We start from the raw sequence: 21,109 nt of genomic DNA, 5'->3' as shown, positions 1-21,109 counted from the left end.
GTTCTGGTGTCAACTGCTATGCTAATGTAGTGGTTAATGTTGTTTTTTTTCTTCAAAATTTACAAGAACAGTTTGTTGAAAATCGGGATCAAACATTCTGCTGTTTATTGAATTCTGTGTTTGAGAAATGTAGCATTGATAGAGGAAAAATAGAAAGTGTTTCAGAAATTCGAAATCTTCTAGACATATGTTCTGGTCAAAATCAATTTTCACAGAATATTCAGCAGGATTGTCAGGAATTTTTAATGTATATGTTTGATGTATTGGAAGATGAAGGTGTAGATATAAAAAATCTTTTTAGCCTTTCTTATCAATGGCAGTATGACTGTGACAACTGTACTTTATCAAGTAGTACTACAATAGACACCGAAAGATTTATATATTTGACTTTACCAGACTGCAAATCAGTGCCTTTTAATAATCTAGTTAAAGCAGCGGATCACAATATGGTGTGTACCCAATGTAAGTCTGCAATGCTGTCCACATTATTTATACAAAATTATGGTCAGTTTGTCATTTTAATGTTCCAACGATGTAGACCTGATGGACCTAAATTGACAACTTCTATTAAAAATTTTGTGGCTTCTTAGTTATCAATTTCAGGAAGAACTTTTGCAACTGTAGCTATTATTTATCATGACGGTCCTTCAACAACATCAGGGCATTACACATGCTATTTAAAATGTCGTAAAGGTTGGACTAACTGTAATGACACTCATTTGACTTTCAAACAACGTTTGCCTTTTGACTTAAAAAATTCATACCTAGTGTTTTTAGAACCAAAATTTAAGTAAATGTAATTGCCCTATGAAGACGGGAGCAGTTAATAAAAGTTAGTTTGCTGTTTAAAATTATATTGTGAGTAAAAGTGATGAAGATAATATAAAAATTATAGTATATCCCTCATAAAGGTACGGTAAGTGGATCGCATATTAAGTGATATCAGTATTATAGGAAATGTTCAACATGAGAGAGCCAGAGCTGGAATTATGAATATTTAAATATTGTGGAAATGTTGTTTGAGCCTTTCTTTCAGAATGTTGGGAAAACGGTAATTTTAGAATTATGGTCAGTATGTCATTTTAATGTTCCAACGATGTAGACCTGATGGAACTAAATTGACAACTTCTATTAAAAATGTTGTGGCTTCTCAGTTATCAATTTCAGGAAGAACTTTTGCAACTGTAGCTATTATTTATCATGACGGTCCTTCAACAACATCAGGGCATTACACATGCTATTTAAAATGTCGCAAAGGTTGGACTAACTGTAATGACACTCATTTGACTTTCAAACAACGTTTGCCTTTTGACTTAAAAAATTCATACCTAGTGTTTTTAAAACCAAAATTTAAGTAAATGTAATTGCCCTATGAAGACGGGAGCAGTTAATAAAAGTTAGTTTGCTGTTTAAAATTATATTGTGAGTAAAAGTGATGAAGATAATATAAAAATTATAGTATATCCCTCATAAAGGTACGGTAAGTGGATCGCATATTAAGTGATATCATTATTATAGGAAATGTTCAACATGAGAGAGCCAGAGCTGGAATTATGAATATTTAAATATTGTGAAAATGTTGTTTGAGCCTTTCTTTTAGAACGTCGGGAAAACGGTAATTTTAGAATTTGTTTTAAGTAATTTGAAAATATACTGATACATCTGTCACTATTTGGCCTTAAGGAAAAGTGAAGGAATGAGCAAAGAGTCATGACTGAAAAAAAGGAGTATATGAAAACATTGAAACATATTTCAGATGTTCTTCGAGCTTTTCTTCTAGAAAGTCGATTAAATGGAATTTTTAGAGAACAGCAGAGTACTTTCCAACGAAAAGGACCTTCATGATGTACTATTTGGCCTAAAGGAAAAGTAAGTGAATGAAAGATTAGTGTACATTTGTGATTTTTAAGTTTATATGGTTTTTTTTAAAACACAATCTTTTTGATTGTGTTTTTTATTTCCCGCTGTCATATGATGAGTAGTTTGAACTCACTGTTTTAAGTGAAATTCAATATATTCTGAGAACAGCAAAAATAAACTATGTAACATGTTGTACAAGTTATTCTACAGTTTGTATTGTGTAATTTAAATTGTATTCCCATTGTCTCACACTCACTTTGCTTTTTGCATCCTCTTTCAGATCTTTTTACTCACTTATAATGTCTTTCTCTCACTCTGTTTCACCCCTGTTCCTTTACTCCAATTCTTTCACAACCCCTCATTCCCATTTCAACTGTCTGCATCCCCTCTCTCCCTTGCACCACTTTTCAGCTTTCAGTCTCTCTGCTTTACTTTCCTTTTCCGTCTTTTCCTCCTTTGCTCTTTTAGTAATTCCTCTTTACTCACTCAGCAGTATTGTCGCACTCTATCACCATAACTCACCCACTCTCCCTCGCTTATCTTTGTTTGCTCCTTTCTTTTGACCTCTTCTCTCTATTTTCCGTTCACTACCTCTATGTCCTCAGTCCCTCACTCTCCTTGTGTTATGTTCACTTGTGTTTATCTACCTTCTATAATTTCTCTTACAACAACTTCACTGCTCCTCTCTCATCGTTCTTCACCCCATTTCTTTTAGTCTGGTTCCATTACTACCCCTCATTTCCTATCTTTCAATGTTCTTCTCTTTACTTTCATCACCGAATCACTTTCTCTCAGTACCACTAGTTTAGTCCTCTTCCCCTATATTTCCTTCTTTTGCTCTCTTACTCATTTTCCTTTCCTCACTCATTGTACACCACTTCACTCAGTCCTTGCCTTAGTTTCTTTGTCTACCAACTTCCTCACTCCTTTTCCCTCAATCCTTCTATATTATCCTCTCTCCCTTCATCCCTTCACTCTATGACTCTGCTTCACTTACTCTCAGTCATCTTCCATTCCTTATTCTTCTAAATGCATCCTTAATTAGACTCCTTTCCCTCTCAGTCATTGTCTTTTTACTTACTCCTGTTTCCTGATTTAGTTTTGCTAACTCACATTCTTTTAGTATCTTTCTTACCTTCAGTTCATTTCTCTCTTCTTCTCTTTCTCTCTGTAAGTGAAACTATATGCCTTACTCTTAGTAATTTGCTCTCCTTCTATTTCTTTAACCCTCTTTTTGTCCTTTTACATCACTTTATTTCCCTTTCTGTGTCTTTCACTCGTACTTTAGTTCTTAATACACTGTTATGATTTTTAACCTCTTCATTTGTATCTTTTATTTTAAAATATATATTTTACTAATTATAACTTATTTTTTCTTCTCTCTTTCACAGATACAAAGTGTAGTAAAAAATGTAATTAAAGTTACATTAATTATAAGGTAAGTGTGACAAAAAAAATGTAGTTTGTCATCACACTTTCCTTTAACCTCACTATTATTCTCTCACCCTGCCTCACTCCTGTTTCCTTACTCTGCTTCCTTCACTTATTCTTATCCTCCATGTTTACTCTCCTTTCCCTAACTCCCCTCGCACATTCAACTTCTTTCAGTCCCCCTGCTTTACTTCCCTTACCCTCTGTTCCCTTCCTTTGCTCCCTCACTCATTCCCTTTCCCTTAATCATTTACTTCACTCCTGTCACTCCTTCTCTCAGTCCGTCTGTCCTCAAAGTTCCTCACTTCCGTTCCCTCACTTTGTCTCTCTTATCGTCGCTGTCTCTCTCCCCTTAATCTGTCAATACTCTTTCGTCATGCTCACTCCCTACAACTCACCCACACTCGCTCACTTACCTTTGTTTGCTGCTTCACTCACTCCCTTTCAGTCACTCCTTCCTTTACTCTCTCTCTCCTTTCTGTCTGTCACTCCCCATGTCTTACCCTTATTCACTTTTATCCACCCTCTTTTCCCGCTCTTTACTTAGAGTCACTTCTCTTTTCTAATCCTCCTTCACTGTTTTACTATCTAATACAAAGTCCCTTTGTGTTGTTCCCTCTAGCTCTCTTTCTCTTAACATAACTCTCTCTGTCCCTTTCCCTCATGCTCACTCCTTCATTCTTTTTTTTTCTTTTTTTTTTTTGGTGCGCGCCCCGGTACGCGTACCGGGGAGCGTACCGTTACGCGTACCGTTGAGAAAAAAGAATGACAGAGTTTTTTAAAATGTTTTTTTTTTTATAAATTAGAGGTAAATCTGAAAAGAACTGTTTTTTATTTTATTTTTGTTGTTTTATATTTTTTTATTGTTTTTTTGAATTTTTTTTACTTTTTTTGGCTTTTCTGAACAGTTTTATATTTTTTTGTATTTTCTTTGGGGAGAAACAAAAAACAGGGAATTGAAAATGGCTCAACTGGAGCACAAAAAAAATTAGGAAAAATTAAGGTTTCCTCGGGCATTTGTGGTTATGTATAGCAACATTGATTAGTGTAATGCTCTGCTGACCATAACTAATTGATTTGTTACAATATATACAAACAATTTTGTATCCCCCAAACTTTGTTTGTATATTTGGGACCGTCTCCCTTGCCTCTGGACCCGATGGAGTGGGTTCTTTGGATGTTGAGGGTCTGGATGTTGATTGGGGTAGGTTTCTGCAGAGGTCCCTTACCTCTGCTGCAGAATAGTTGTTAGGGTGCAAACGCATCATGTGCCGAATCATAGTATGGTTCCCAAAGGAATATTTTTTGTTAGGGTTCCCCCTGGACAGCACAGCACCACAGATCAGACAAGTCACCTTCGCAGCGTTGACTTTTTTGAAACCCCTTGGGATTTTGTAAAACTCCCATATGAAGTGCTCTTTTGGTTTGTATGGGGGATTATCTTCAGGCAGGAACTGCCTTGTATGTTCCTCCTATTCATCATCCTCCTCCTCTTCTTCCTGACCACCAATGTAATCTTCTGGTGGTCTTTTTGATGGTGGTGATGGTGGTGGTGGGGCAGATGCTCCAGCGGCTGATATGACTGTAGCCATCTCTGTAAGGAAAAAGCAGGTCTTCCTCACTCAAATAACAAAGTGAGAATGAGGAAAAAAGGTGGGGGCTTTCATCATTTGGAAAACAAAACTGTTCTGAACCAATGAAAAGTGTTATTTTCAAGTCACATGATCCGGGCTTTCATCATTTGGAAACCAAAACTGATCTGAACCAATGAAAAGTGTTATTTTCAGATCACATGACCCGACGCGCTTACGCTACGCGCCCCGGTGCGTGCCCGGGGGCGCGCCCGGCGGCGCTTACGTTGCGCGATCGTATGCGCTCGGGTGCTTCCGGGTGCGCTTACGCCGTGCGTCATATGACGCATCTCGCGGCTACGCGATACGTCACAATGTTGTTTTCGTTCGCGGGAACAGCGCTAACGGGACGCTCACCGGTGCGCGCCCCGGGGCGCACCGTAACACTGTGCTTACCGGTGAGCGCATCGGTACGCGCCCCGGGAGCGCTCCGGGGCAAAAAAATAAAGAAATTAGAAAAATAAACATAAAAAAAATACTATTACTTAATTATAAAATATAAAATTCATTATAAAAAATATTACATTTCATACCTATAGAGATTTGCTATTAAAAAACCTATGAAATTCACTGAAAAAACCCTAGGTTTCACATCAGTTATAGTTAGGAATTCGCATTTAAAAAACCTATGAAATTCACTGAAAAAACCATAGGTTTGACACTAGTTATAGTTAGCTGGAAATGTTACTCGCATAAAACCAATGAAATTTCCACGTTATAGTTAGTTGGACTCACTATAACTTGAATATGTGTTTCAAGGGTTACATTACAGTGAAAGGAGGTCTGTCACTCTGTCACAAGGATGGTGTCATCACTGATGTCATGAGTGATGTCACTGACCATGTCATGAGTAATGCAATATGTGACGTCATCAGCAGTGCATTGCACGCGCAAGTTATAGTGAGTCCAACTAACTATAACGTGGGAATTTCATTGGTTTTATGCGAGTAAAATTTCCAGCTAACTATAACTGGTGTCAAACCTATGGTTTTTTCAGTGAATATATATATATATATATATATATATATATATAGCAGCAGCAACAAATCTTCGATAAGAAGACACCTCACACCTCATGGAATTTTCAGTTTTGGGTTTATTGACCTGTTTTTCCACCTACGCGTTTCGAACACTAAGGTTCCTGATCACGGTAGCAACTGCTTTCCCGCACAGCACAATGATGAAGAGCAGACCCAAGGTTTCTGGTGCAAATTTAAAGTGCCTTTATTGTGCCCAGCATGTCCGCCATAACGCGTTTCGCTTCCCTGCGAAGCTGGATCACATGACATGTTGCGAGTGATCAGGACGGCTATTTAAAGTGCTAGTGCATCGGAAATGGTCACATTCAGTGCAACAAATGCATAGACATAAAGAACATACTACAAACATAAGTAGTTACCAGAGTAGCATAGTGATACATGAATAATAAAATCCATGGGGCAAATATTTTAAAATTCATGGTTCACTTTTGTTAAAAATCAAATTTTTGATTAAAATTCCAAAAGTACCATAAAAAGATTTTGATAACAAATACAGCCCAATCAATACTGATTTGAAAGTTCCTGCATAATGCGAGATAATCACTATATGTTCTTATAGCTGATGGTAGCTCAAGTCAATGCCATTCAAAATAATAAAGCTCAAGTGGGCCAAAATAAGATGCACTGCCATTGAACTCCATTCTAAACATTTCAATATAGCCAGTCCTTAACGATCATATGTGCAAAGTAGTATACCAATGTGCAAAAAATAAGTGCTGTTAATAGATCTAAAAAATAGAATCTCGTTATAGATTTTATACTGACTAAAACCAAGAAAAACAGAGGCAGACGTAATGAAATGCCCATGATGGTAATGCCTATTTCCATACCAGTTTAGTTATGTCCCTATATCCTATAAAAAGATTAAAACAGACAGGCACTCAAAAAGTGGGATCTAAAGGCATGTATAAAGATCCTCACTGGCATTCAGCCCTTTAGGGTTTTTGCTATCTAACTCCAGTATATAACGGGTTTCGAGGAGGCGTAATTTGGCTTCACAATCCCCTCCTCACTTTAAATGCAAACCGGATCGATAACAAAATACTGGAGATGGGCTGGATTTGCTTCATGTTTTATTTCAAAGTGCCTGGCAACTGGATATGCCTGATCCTTGCTAGTAATTGCCCTAATGTGCTGGAGTATCCGTTTGTGGGCGGGTAACCTTGTACTTCCAACATACCTCAACCCACAAGGACACTCCAGCACATAGACTGCGTGATCAGTTCTGCAAGTTAATCTTTTAGTGATTTCAATCGGTTCTTGTTTGAACGGGCTACTGTAAGAAGTCTTATTGCATCCATAGCAACAGGCTTTACATTGAGGACACTTCTTGAAACCCTTACTAGGAGACATCCATGTACCTGAAATGGGAGGTTCTAAGCTGTTGTTCACTAGGGCCCTAGCCATTGAAGGAGACCTTCTAAAAGTGAGCGCTGGTTTATTTGCTACACTTTGACCAATTACGGGATCCCCCTTAATCAGATTCCAATTTCTAAAGAAGATTTTCCTTAATTCAGAGTGTTGTCTGCTGTAAGCTAGAATAACACGTGACTGAATACCAGGTTCATTGGATAAATTGGATCTGTCTTTGACTTTGGGAATTAGTGCTTCCTGCCTCGTCATAGTCTGAGTGCGCTTAATTGCAACCTCAAGAATTTGGTGGGAGTAACCCCTGGCTCGAAAACGTACCCTACTGGCCTCCTGTGCTAAAGCACATTCAGTGTCAGAACTGCATATCCTCCTGATGCGCAGCATCTCCCCATAAGGGATACTGCGGATAAGGTGGTGCGGATGGTGACTCGCCGCATGCAGGACAGTGTTCCCGGCAGTGGGTTTCCTATACAACTTTGTAGCCAAGGTGTTGTTTTCTACATATATCTCCACATCAAGCAAGCATATGGAAGTGGCATGGATGTTGGACTTTAGATTCAGGCTGATGTTGTTAAGCTCATTCACAAATGCCCTGGCACTGTCTTCTGAACCCCTCCAAACAAAGAACAAATCATCTATATACCTAACATACAGGATTATATTGCGTTCTGCAGTTTTTCTGAGTTGCCCCATGAGGACCTGTTCCTCCCACAGCCCCATGTGTAAACATGCGTAACTGGGGTAGAAACAGGCCCCCATAACAACTCCCCTAATCTGTTGGTATATCTGGTTATTGAAAATAAAAATATTCTGCTCTAAACACATCTGTACCATGGTGAGCAACATTTTATTGTGCGATGAGAAGTTCATCGGCCGTTTATTGAGGAAGTGTTCAATTGCTTTCAATCCATCGTAGTGCCCTATCGATGTATATAGGGCAGATACATCCAAAGTTATTAAAAACATGTCAGGGACCCAAGTCACATGATCTATCATGCGTACAAAATCAGAAGTGTCCTGCACATATGAAATTAATCCTTTGGGCCAGTCCTATAAAAAATAGTCAATGTATCTAGATGTATTTTCCATTGAGCTATTTGTGGCCGAGATAATCTGTCTACCGGGGGGTTTCTCTATATTTTTATGTATTTTTGGGATCAAATAAACGGTGGGGATAACTGGATGTTCTTTTCTCAAGAAGCAAAATTCCTCCTCGGAAATCAAACCCCCACTTCTCCAAGCCTGGAGTTTCGAATATTGATCCATCCACGTAGCCTTAACTGTCTGGATGTTGCTCTTTCTGTAGCAAGATGTATCCCCAAACTGTAACTCAGCCTCCTCCAGGTACAGTTGGTGGGGCCCCAGGACAATGTTCCTACCGGAAGACATCCTTTACAATGCAACTTTTACTACGCAGTGCCATTACGACGCAACTTTTACAACGCAAACCATTACACCGCATTGTGCTGGGGGCGCTCTAGGATAGGGAATATGTTTAATTTACTATCCAACACCTTCCCTACTATCCACGGGGACTGGAGTTGGAATAGTAAATTAAACAATTCACTATCTAGCGCCCCAAAGCACTATGCGTTGTAAAGGCATGCGTTGTGAAAACCGCGTTGTAAAGGCATGCGTTGTGAAAGCATGCGTTGTGATGTCATTCATCCGTTCCTACCTTAATCAGCTTGTCTGATTATGATGTTACAGTCAGACTCTAGCTTTCCAATTAGCTGAGTGTAGCATCGATTTTGTTTGCTGATGGCAAATTGCTTTTTATTGGTGGCAAAGTATAATTTCTTTAAGTCCTGAATGACCATATCCTGATAAACATCCAAATTGTCATATACCATGACAGGCTAAAAAACTGACTTTGGTTTGAAAGGGGTCATACGTTTACTCATATCATCAGCAAGTATTAATTCCGCCACGTTGGTAGTCTCCCCCTGTTCATTTTGTAAAGACCATAAATCCTCAAATATCTCTCGGTCCCCAGCAGTAAGCAGAGAAGGACTCTTGATGACTCAGAGTGCGCCTTCTTTTTTGGTTGTAGACAATGGAATTTGCTTAGTTTGAGTTTCCTTATAAATCTGTAAGTGTCCATTCTAGTATCCGCATAATTGAAATTGCAGGGAGGACAATAGGACAGTCCTAATCCTAGGACCGATTCCTCTCCTGGGGTCAGTTTCAAATTAGTTAGATTGACTACTGTGTTGGGGGTTTTGTTTGGACTGGGTTTCGGTTTTGAAATCGATTCCAGCGGCCCCTCGCCACCTTTTTTCCTCCGACTCCGCTCTCTTTTGTTGCATCTGCATCTCTGGCTACGCTTGTGGTTTGCCATTTGGTTTTGTTTCCAGCCTGTACTCGGGGTCTTAATGTATCCCGTTGATCCTGGCATAAGCAATTCACTTCCTGTGCCAGAGAAAGCTTGGTAAACCCCAAGCTTGGAGCTCTGGTGGCATCCCCTTCAGGGTCACTTTCTGCGGCGGAACTGAGATCTGAAGCTGACATGGACATTGTCATCATTTGGCTCGTTTTCCTTTGTTGTGGTTTATTAGCTCGTGTTTTCACTGCATCATATCGGCAAGCAAATGTGAAAACCTGTACATTTTGATAGTCTGCTCGATCCCTCTCAAATTTAAAGGACTTTCTTTTTTTAATTGTTTCCTCATCTCTGCGTAATCTGGCCATCATGTCTTCTCTCATTTTTAAAATTTGGTCACACATTTCCAGTTTACCAATTTACGTCTCCAGTGACTCAATGTCAGTTTGAATTTTACCGCGGTCACTTTCCGCATACTTGACTAAAATGGCCATTAATCTACTTGAGGGCTCGAGGTTTGATTCGGCCCACTCCGCCAACATTGCCGGGTCTGGATTATCGTAACTGGGGGCCAGGGTAATACGTAATCCCCTAGGCACCCTTCCGACTTGTAAGTAGTGGGACAAAGACCGGTGCTCCCACCACTTGGACTGTTCAGAGCGCATGAGTCTTTCCAGCTTCTTGAACAAGTCTCTTTTGGTGGGATTGCCGGTAACTGCACTGGTATGTACTGCAGTCATTGACCCCCCCTCTGCCAGGGAGTCATTAAACATGGTCTCTGCAGCCTCTTCTCGGTGACGCAACACGTCCGCGGACATTCTTGCGGTGTTGTTTTGGCAATACTGCTTTGCACTTTAAACGGTCACTTGCATGCTGTACAATATCGCTGCCCATGCTGTGCACACTCCCCACTAGGTCGTCCGCAAGGATCCTACCTGAGCCAGACTGCCTGCGCTTCCTCCGGTCTGCCGACACGGAACACGCTGACTTCTGCAGTCGACTAGGTCAATCGGCGGCACCTAGGAGCTCTTGCGGCTTGCTCCTCGCTGGAGTTTTGTAACTTCTGTTTCCGGGTTACCAGAATCAGCTGCTTCCTTCCGCGTCGCCCACACTCGGTTAGGGGTTCTGCTCGTACCACTGAACCACCTCGGTACCACGATATCAGATAAGTCGTCACCACCAACTGCTTTCCCGCACAGCACCATGACGAAGAGCAGACCCAAGGTTTCTGGTGCAAACTTAAAGTGCCCTTATGGTGCTCAACATGTCCGCCATAACGGGTTTCGCTTCCCTGCGAAGCTTGATCCCATGAAATGTTGTGAGTGATCAGGACGGCTATTTAAAGTTCTAGTGCATCGGAAATGGTCACATTCAGTGCAACAAATGCATAGACATAAAGAACATACTACAAACATAAGTAGTTACCAGAATAGCATAGCGATACAAGAATAATAAAATCCATGGGGCAAATAGTCATTAAATATTTTAAAATCCAAGGTTCACTTTTGTTAAAAATCACATTTTCGATTAAAATTCCAAAAGTACCATAAAAATACTGATTTGAAAGTTCCTGCATAATGCGAGATAATCACTATATGTTCTTACAAGTCAATGCCATTCAATATATATATATATATATATATATATATATATATATATATACATATATATATATATATATATATATATATATATATATATATATATATACTTGCTCACCAAACGCAAAAAAATGCCCGAGTGCACTCCTTCCAAATAAATATCGCCAATCAGGATTCAGTTCAAAAAAAGGATTTATTCCATCGGTATATGGGCCAACAAATACTACCCTACGCATTTCGGTGGAAACCGCCTTGCTCACGGGCAACTGAATTGTGAAATATAGCATGCATATATACAATGAACGTAAAAACGTGACATAATGAAACTAGAATGTGGACTACCATTCCCAGATCATGTCGTCCATCTTGTAGTGGTTGCGATAAGTTTCCTAATAAACATCATCACATTTCTAATAAACAAAATGCCAAAACTGCAAAACTTAAAAATTATTAAGGAAATCAAAACGCTGTGAATAATAGCACACTCATATAGTGTACAAGGGTCTCCACCCTTGCGTCTGTATATCAATGTTAAGCTGAGAAACGCTAAATAACGCTCTGCTTAAAAAGAGACGACAATGAAACCACATTTGCAGTAAATTTTAAATACAACTAAGTCATAAGCCCCCATGACCGTGTGACCTGCAATATAAAGAGACAGATGACCATGATGATATAACAAAATTGTAATACATATAGGGAAGTGGAGGACCGACCTTGATGTCAGCAAATAATATGAAAAATCCCAAGTGGGTCAATCAATAATAGCTATTCATCACAACTCTAGGCATGACTCTGCTGTGTAAACCTGGAGGTCTCCCACATATATTAGTATGGACACTCATAATAAAGTAAACGGATGACCTGCATATGTTACTGTGAGAAAAGTCAATACTGCATAGCAAAATCTATTCAGAACGTGATATCACCTGTACAGAAAGAAAACAACAACAGGGGGGGGGGGCAATTTGATTAACAATGGCTATCAGTAGGCCTACTGTGAGCTAGGAACAAAGAGGTAGTATAGATCAGTGTGAATTAAAAACAATTAAAATAGCACTAAGTTATAACACAGGAGACCCCTCGTAGACCATTGCATATATGCCGATAGTACTGCTGAGATGTACCGTAAGACATACAGCACAGAACCAGCATCAACTAACAACTAGAACATAACCATATTTTCCACAATCAGCAATCGAAACCAAGGAAGTAAATTTAGTCACCTAAGTGCCAGGACAATTCTTCTTCAGAATTCAATCCCTCTGGGATCTTAGTGTCCAACTCTAGAATGTACCTGGACTCAATCTGTCACAATTTACGGATCCTGTCTCCTCCCCTGTTCATACTGGTGACTCTATCAATGACATAGAATCACAATAGATTGCGATTACTTTTATGAACTTCTTCGAAGTGTCTTGCCACGGGGGATGTTTGTCTTTATTTTGAATAGCCCTCATGTGTTCCAAAATATGTTTTTTGGCTTGGAACATAGTGCTGCATACATATTTTTCAGCACAAGGGCAAATTAACACATAGACACAGTGATCCGATAAGCAGGTAAGATGTTTCCCTATTGCTCTCACCGTGTCACTCACAGGGTAATGGACACTCTTCACATTGGAGCTTTACATGACATTCATGTAAAGAATCATTGCACAGCAGTAGAGCACCCTTTAATGCTAGAAACTTCATTGTTGCTCAGCTTGTCTCTAAGTGAGTCTGATTTTTTATAGGTGATAGTAGGGGCAAGACCTATTGCATCCTCTAACGTAGGTTCCGTTATTAGCACATTCCAATGTTTATTGAGGGATTTTTGCACATGCCAAGAGCTTGAATGGTAAGTGGTAACAAATCTAACAGTATGGTCACTCTCCATGATTTTTTCTCTTTGTGTCAATAGCTCCTCATGAGTAAATTTACTTGCTTTGAGGAATGCCTCTTTAATTACTTGCTGACTATACCCCCTCTCAAAGAACCGTTCAGTCATACAGCAACCCTCTAGGTTAAAGTCACTGTCTGTACTGCAGTTTCTCCGAGCCTGGAGGAACTCCTCAAAGGGTATACTGCGAATAAGTGTCTTAGGATGTTCACTATCTGCATTAAGCAGAGTGTTACCGGCAGTGGTCTTCCAATAAAGTTTAGAGACAAGCTTATGATCATCAACTTGTATGTGAAGATCCAAAAATTCAATGCTGTCAGTGATCATTTTACCATCCAAAGTTTAGATTTAACTTGTTTTTATTCAAAAACAGAGATTAATTCTTTGGCCTGTTCCTCCCCAGATGATGAACAAATCATCAATGTATCACAGCCATAATTTAACATGGCTACGATACAATTCCTGCGATCTGGACACCTGCTGCTCCCAGCTCCCCATGAAGAGATTGGCAAAACTGGGAGCAAGGCAGGTGTCCATCACAGAACTCTGCTTCTGCCTGTAAAGGGTTTCATTAAATACAAAAAAGTTGTTCTCAAGACAGAACTGCATCATCTGTAACACCATCTCCGTATGTTTGAGATATGAGATGGAGCGGGAGCTAAGGTACCTGCGGCAGGCTTGAATGCCATCCATTTGCTTAATAGAAGTGTAAAGGCTACAAACATCCAAAGTAATTAGGATGAAACCTTCCTTCCAATCTAAATCTTTGATTTTACTCAAAATGTCTCTGCTAGCCTTGAGATATGATGGTAAACTCTCTACATAAGGACATAAGAAATAATCAATATATTTGGAAGTTTTCTCAAACAGGGATCCCATTGAAGACCCAATAGGTCTCCCTGGAGGTTTGACAGGGTCTTTATGTAATTTTGGCAAACGGTACAGAATTGAAATTTTAGGATTGTGGTTTAAAAGAAAGGAAAATTCAACCCATTCAAGAATGCCTATAGAATGCCACTCTTTTAACATGGTATAATAAATTGCAGTGGACTCTTCTACAAAATTTCTAGTCACTTGTTCATAACAATCCTGACACTCCAATTGCCGTAACCCTTGCTGTATGTAATCACACGTATTCAGTGTCCGATTGGCGGATTATAATATTAGTGTCAGATTGTAAAGATTTCACCGCCAAACGTTGTTCTTTTGTTAGATTGTCATGTGACCAGCTTTTCTTTTTAGCCAAACTCTTTAACTCATTGATAACCAAGGTATCACATGTATCAATGCCACAAGGGGGTAAGGTAGGGTTAAATACAGATTTGGGTTTATATTTGTTTGAACAGCTAAGATCTACTTTAAAGGCTAATGACTGAGCATCAATGGGGCCCTGGCTCCCAGCATCCCACTCTAGTTCTTTAAGTGCTATTAAGGTATCCACCTTATTGATGGTTTCAGGCACTGGGATGGGAATACTAGGTACCCTGGGTAGTATTTTTTACTTTCAGTTTGTACCATTTGTGCAGCCGTAATTTTCTTGTGAAATAGAATAAGTCAATTCTTTCCTGGGGATAGGGGAGAGTAGTGGTTGGGCAGAACGAGAGGCCATATTGTAAAATATCATGTTCAACAACATTAAGAGTACGTAAAGATAGATTTACCACATTCTTGACATTCATTTTCCTCGTTTCTTTTGGCCCCTTTTTTCTACTCCCACTGGGGTCATTGCTGCTTTTCCACCATCCGCCCCTCCTGGTATGTTTTTTTCCGGATGATGTTCCTTCTCCTGTGGCCTTGCCTCTGCCTTGTCCTGTATGATATATACATTATTTATATCTTCTGAGACAATAATTGTTTTTGCAACCAAGCGTCAGTGAATGGACTGAGGATTTTAAGAACATCCTGATTGACATCTCTCTCGAGCAGGCGAATGCTTCTTCCCAAGCTGTCTTATTTAGTCCACCAATATATCTTTCCCTTTAGTACATTTGATTAACCTTTTGGACTTGTTATTCAATACAGTAAGTGGCAGATATGGCCCCTTTGCCCAGTGTAGAATTCTGTACCCTTTCCTCTAAGGGGATTCAGCCGTTGGGTTTAGTCTCCTATCTTCTTTTTCATCAGCTTGTGTGATACTTGCACATATCTATACATTTGGGATCTATTTAATTTAAATTCTATTTGGAGTTTTCTAATATTTCGATTCTTGAAATGAACTTACTGAGTTTGATTCAAAGTGCATGCACGTTACACTTACATTTGTACAGTAAAAGGCTTGCTTTATTAGTGTAAGGCATTCACTAAAGTTGACTTTGTACTCATAAACTCTATTTAATCATGCAATTTTACAGCACAATGCATATGGAATCGTAATCATGCTCAAAGGGCAAGGTGTTGTTTTAGGGCGGGGTTTCCTTGCAAAGTTTGGGAACATTAACAATCTTGATAGTTCATGGGATTTCCTCCTATCTTTGCCACTCTTGAGATAGAGATTTCCTTCTGCCAAGAGTAAATGGATAAGGGAGTACTTTTGACATGTGGGCGTGTAAGAGAAGTGTCTCTAAGGAGGCATCTGAGTTGTTTACAGTATGCCACTAGAGGGGAAAGAATCTGCTAAGCGGATGAACGTTAGTTCCTCATGGATCTGACACGTAAGTTATGTTATGTTACAGACATTTGTAAAGCCAGACTGTTACCCTAGGGTGTCCTGGTGCTAGCTACAATCCTCCGAGTGATGTATAGTTTAAGACCGGGTTATCAATCAAAAAGCCAGGTTTTTAAGGCCTTCCTGAATCCAAGTAAGTCAGTGATGCTCCTCAAATGGAAGGGGAAGTCATTCCAAGCTTTTGCCATGCATGCAACAAAGCTTCTGCATCCCCCACTAGCTTTTTTTGTACGTGGTACTGTCACCAATTTAGCTCCAAGGGAGCGTAGTGGTCTTTTGGGTATACCACTGGAATTGCCTCTTCAAATGAGCCTTGTAGGGCTTTGTGTATCAAAAAGAGGGATTAAACTGTACTCATTTCCTGACGGATAACCAGTAAAGTCTTCAGATATCACTGTAGACAGATGCAATTTTAGATGTGCCGGTAAGCACTCTGGCGGCCGTGTTCTGCAGAAGTTGGAGTTTGTGCAGAAAGTGGTCCTGATTGTTCAGGTATAGGCTATTACAATAGTCTAGCCTAGACATAGTCAGTGATGTAATCACTGTGCGCTGACTGTCTTTTGGCAAAAACTGTAGTATTTTCTTGCATGTTCTGAGGACATATGACGTGTCAGAGAGTATTGTGGAGAAGTGTGGCTCACTGGTTAGAGGCGGCAGACCCGTAAGCAGAGAACGGCCCGGGACCAGGGTTCGATTCCCGACGCGGCAGGGTCGTGGACCAGGGTCAGCGGACTCGATAATTCTCGCCTCGGTGCCTACTCTAGTCAGAAACCACACTCGGCAACTCTGGACATCAGCTTGCCTCATCTTCACAACGGCCCCCCAGACCGCCGGGGATGCTTGGTCGCACCTTAGAGATACCCATCAGGGACCATCTCTCAGGGTGAGCCAGGACGGGTTCCCCAGCGGTCGAAGCGTGGAGATACTCCTCCGGGAGTCGATTCCTAGCGCTATATAAACACGCAATTAAATTAAATTGCATTGACTTGGTCACCAAAATTGAGTCTGTCGTCGATAAAAACTCCCATGTTTTTTACTTTCCTGGTGGGTGTCAGGAGAGAAACCATAGAAACAGGCCACAATCTAGGGGTCCAAAAGTTGGAATTCGTTCCCAAACAGGATAACCTCCATTTTACCTGAGTTGATTTTCAGACAACTTTGGGACATCCATCTCCCAACCACTTCTATACAATCATGCAATCGTTTAGCTATTCCATTTTCCTGCCCCGGTAACAGCGACACCACAATTTGTGTGTTGTCAGCCTATGAGGTAAGGCAAAAGCCAAAAGAGTCAATAAAGGGGGCCAAGGAGGACTCGTACACATGCAGAGAAGCATTAACATACATCCTAGTTGGTTTTGTATTTTGGGTTTTTCTAATCATATAATACATTTGTTCTTTAGGGTCATGGGTTCTCTTGAGAATTTCAGTTTGTTTGCAAGGCAGTGGAGTACAGGAGCACAAATGTCTTCTAGTGTCAGGCGGGTCATTTTGAATTTTATTCTGGCCAAAGGGGGAGCACGTGAAACTCTATTAAGACTGGGGTTATGTGGGGTAATGTGGTACAATCTTTTTGTCAATTCATTAAGGCTGAAAGAGCCACAAACTGCAATTTTCTCCAATATGTGTGTACCTTTGTCTAGATATGAACAGATATTTGAAGGCAACTGTGACTTGAGCAATGGTGTTGTTGTTTTGTTGTAGGTGTTGTGTGGTTTCGCTGTTGTTTCATTGTTGTCGTTACTTTTATTGATGTGTTTTATGGTTGTTGATTTGTTGTTGTTACTTTTATTGATGTTTCATTGTTGTTGTTGCTTCTTTGCAGTTGTTGTTACTTTTATTGTTAAGTTTATTTGTGTTAACTTTTATTGATGTTGTTTCGTTGTTATTGTTGTTTCGTTGTTCTTTTATTGTTGTTGTTACTTGTAGTGATGTTTCATTTTTGTTTTTGCTTTAATTGATGTTGTTTCACTATTGTAGTTGTAACATTTACTGACGTTGTTTCATTGTTGTAGTTTTAACTTTTACTGATGTTGTTTCAATGTTATTGTTACTTTTATTGATGTTGTTTCGTTGTTGTTACTTTTATTAATGTTTCATTGTTGTTACTTTTTTTGACGTTGTGTTGTTACTATTATTGGAGTAGTGTGGCTGTTGTTGTAGCTTTGAATAATATTGTTTCATTGTTGTTATTGTTGATGTTGTTTTGTTGTTATTATCATAGCTTTTATATCATTTTATGCTCCTCCATGCATTAAGGTTTCCAAATACTGAAAAATATCGAATTGACTCAAGTTGCTGTCCGGATGTTGAAACAGAAAGAGGAAAATGCCAGAGGAGTCATAAGAGCCACGAAGACGGAGCTTGGTGAGCATTCACTTTATTATTACCGTTTATCCTGGATGATTTGAACCAAAAATCCCCCCAGGCAGGCTCCACAGACGGCTCTGCTCTCAGAGAGGGAAGAGAGACCTTGAACGTATAGGAAGGGAGACAAACTCTTCCTACTTGGAACAAAAAAAAATCCCCCTACTAGAGTAGGTAAGGATCCAAGAAAAGAAAACATTTTGTTTCTTTTTTGGTCTATTATCAGAGTGGCTTTTGTGAGCCAAATCTCTGCAAAGGCAAGGGAAACTCATTAGCTTTTCCCACCCAGAATATGCCCTGAAAAATGCTCTGACGGCTTCTTCAGGACTTGAAACTTGTCTCAAATGTACATGGCCCCAGGGCGGGTACACACTCTTCCCTGTAAGTATCATGATGTAGCCCTAAGGGTGCATGGGATTATCAGGCACAGTGGAGCAGCAGTGTGTTATCCATGCCCCTACTCTCCATTTCCAGCCTCGCATATGCTTTACATGTTTCTCGAACAGGTCATTATTATACCTGTGCGGAAGACTGCCGTGGGGGCTCAGGTGGAGATTCATTTTGGGCAGATATTTATGTTATTCTCTACAGATTCCAACACACAGTCAAAATGAAAATGTAAAGCTTTTCACACTCATAGCACAGGTAAGAGGGGACAGAGAAAAACAGGCACCACCATGATATCCCTGACCCCTAAACAGATGATCAGAACATCTTTTCGCTCACCTAATTGTTTGCCTCAGTGCCCCCTTGCCTACGGGGGTTTCATCTACCTGTTTGTGAGCCCTGGCGGGACCGTAGTTCCAGAACGTTGACTGCTCCTGTTCATTCCAGCGCTAATCATCAGTGGAGGGGACTCCAAGTCCCAGGGAGCAGTGCGCTATCCACAGCTGCCGCTAGTGAGGGGAAGGAGTCTGCCATCGCGATTAAGTTCTGCCTCTCCCCTCGCAGCACGGGACGTGCGTGGGCCAAGTGCGGGCCCGCCTATGCCCGCTTGGGACCGAACGAGGCCGGGCATGGCCACCCCCTTAAGAACTTGGCTATGGGGACAATTTGTAATGTTTATGGTAAAGCTCGATTCATATTACATTATATTATATTGTATATTGTACTGACTTGATCAATATGTGTAGGTGAAAGCTTGGAGTAGGTCAGGGTGTCGTAGGGACCCTTGATGCCTTTTGCAGAGGGCAGAATCAGCCCTCATTAATTAGATTAAACTTACAGAGTGAAGATTATCTTTTGAGTCTCTAACTTCTCAGAATAGAATTTCTCTGACCCCTGTACTTAGTGAATCTAGCACGATGACTAACCATGAAGCACCTCCCCCTCAGATCTGTCCGACACAACGCGCTGAATCAGAGATCCTGACAGAAATTGCTTCTTCTTTCTTATCTTCTGATTTAGAATGTAGCTCCGTTGGACCCAAAGCAATTACTAGAGGTCTGAAAGCAAAACTAAGTATCAATCATATTGTTGAACCACCTCCCAAGAAAAGGAAGAGCCGGGGACCCCAGACACAGTGTAAACCCACATAAGAGTAACTAGGAAGAAACCGAGACACACCACAAGCGAAAAATACCCCAATACTACCCCTCACATTGAGATAGGAAAGCCCGCTAATAGCACACAAGAGGGGAATTTTTGTGGGGTTTATTAGAAACAATATCTGTACTACTGGAACCTATTCTACAAAAAATAACAATTGTAGAAGCCAGGCTGATTAAGGTAGAGGAGATGGTAAGCTGTAAACCCTCAGCTCCGGCTGTTAGTTCTATGCCAAGCTCTGGCTCGTAAAACAACAGGGGGAAGGGTAAGGGGGTTGGTCAATTTGTAAGCTCTTCCACAAGTAGGCAGGCCCATAACAGGAGTTCCACTAACAACATTACCCCTAGTACAGCTAACGCCCCTATTCGAACTGGGCATCTTCCTCTCAAAACAGGACCTCCTATAGTAGAACCTATTAATTCTGCATATGTAGAAAGAGGAGCATTAGGCACTAAGACGTCTGGTAGAAATGAGGAAGTGGAGAGAGATATAAACCCACAAGTCTATCGAGACAAGCCTCCCAATTTACTACGAAATTTAAACATGCCTCCAGAAGAAACCCGGATACGATTGTCTTGGCAAATGTACCTTCCCTACCACATAGTGCCTTGGAACATCGGTCGACTTTAGGGAATAAGTCACTAAATTTTTTAAGTTCAAGGACTGATATTAATAACACAGTTTTCTTAGAATTTAAAATGGCAAGGAGAATAGGGTGGGTGGGCACTTCGGCAAAAACTCTGTACGGAGCTTGTGTTTAACTTTTAGTTCGCCATCCTTGGTGTACACAATCCTGGAAAGGGTAGGCAATGGGTTTGTTAACTCCTATGTGGGGACGGGGGCTGGCACAGTTTGGGTTGGAGCGAGAAAACTCTTATGACATTCACGTTAACTTACTAACCCATGGATATTTTTACCAACCACCCAAACGCCACACACCTCGATGGGTAACGTCTGCAGGAGAAACTTCATGGGAAGTAGGGAATCTAGGTACTTGGTCCCAGTGAGTAATCGCTTTGATGTTTTGAATCCACTGGAAGTCATTGACTGACTGGTTTCAGGGAATTTTGCTCAACCCAAGCGCGCACCTGGTCGGTTCGAAGGTAAGGGTAACTTTGGACTGACTCAGGCAGGAACGGATGATCCGCCTCCGAATTCTATCAGTAGACGTCATAGAGACAAGGACCCAGGGACAACAGTTCTGAATTTGGAAGATTTAACCAATCCCGTGGGTTGTTTAAAAAATTCCATCCATATAGTAACAGAATTAGGGAATCATCTGAGATTCTCTATCTTAATACCCGGTCCTTGTATAAGCATCAGTTGGACGTCTTCTTGCTGCTCTGTACAGAAAAGCCAGACATACTGCTGCTCACTGAAACCTGGCTGA

The 21,109-nt window shown here is 40.5% G+C and overlaps 1 protein-coding gene across 6 annotated transcripts in view; it reads left to right on the top strand.

The window, feature by feature from the left end:
- Positions 1 to 21,109, top strand: part of LOC144817774 (CD209 antigen-like protein C) — a 794,201-nt gene that overhangs the window by 439,711 nt on the left and 333,381 nt on the right. For all 6 annotated transcript variants that reach the window (XM_078674574.1, XM_078674576.1, XM_078674579.1 and 3 more), the window contains one exon: positions 18,064 to 18,171. In XM_078674574.1, coding sequence (XP_078530700.1) covers positions 18,064 to 18,171 — 108 coding nt within the window. The remainder of the gene's footprint in view (positions 1 to 18,063; positions 18,172 to 21,109) is intronic.

Source organism: Lissotriton helveticus, chromosome 2_1, assembly GCF_964261635.1.
Source record: "Lissotriton helveticus chromosome 2_1, aLisHel1.1, whole genome shotgun sequence".
Taxonomy (NCBI): domain Eukaryota; kingdom Metazoa; phylum Chordata; class Amphibia; order Caudata; family Salamandridae; genus Lissotriton; species Lissotriton helveticus.
Note: the sequence above shows the minus strand (reverse complement) of the source record. Positions and strands in the feature narration are given on the sequence as shown.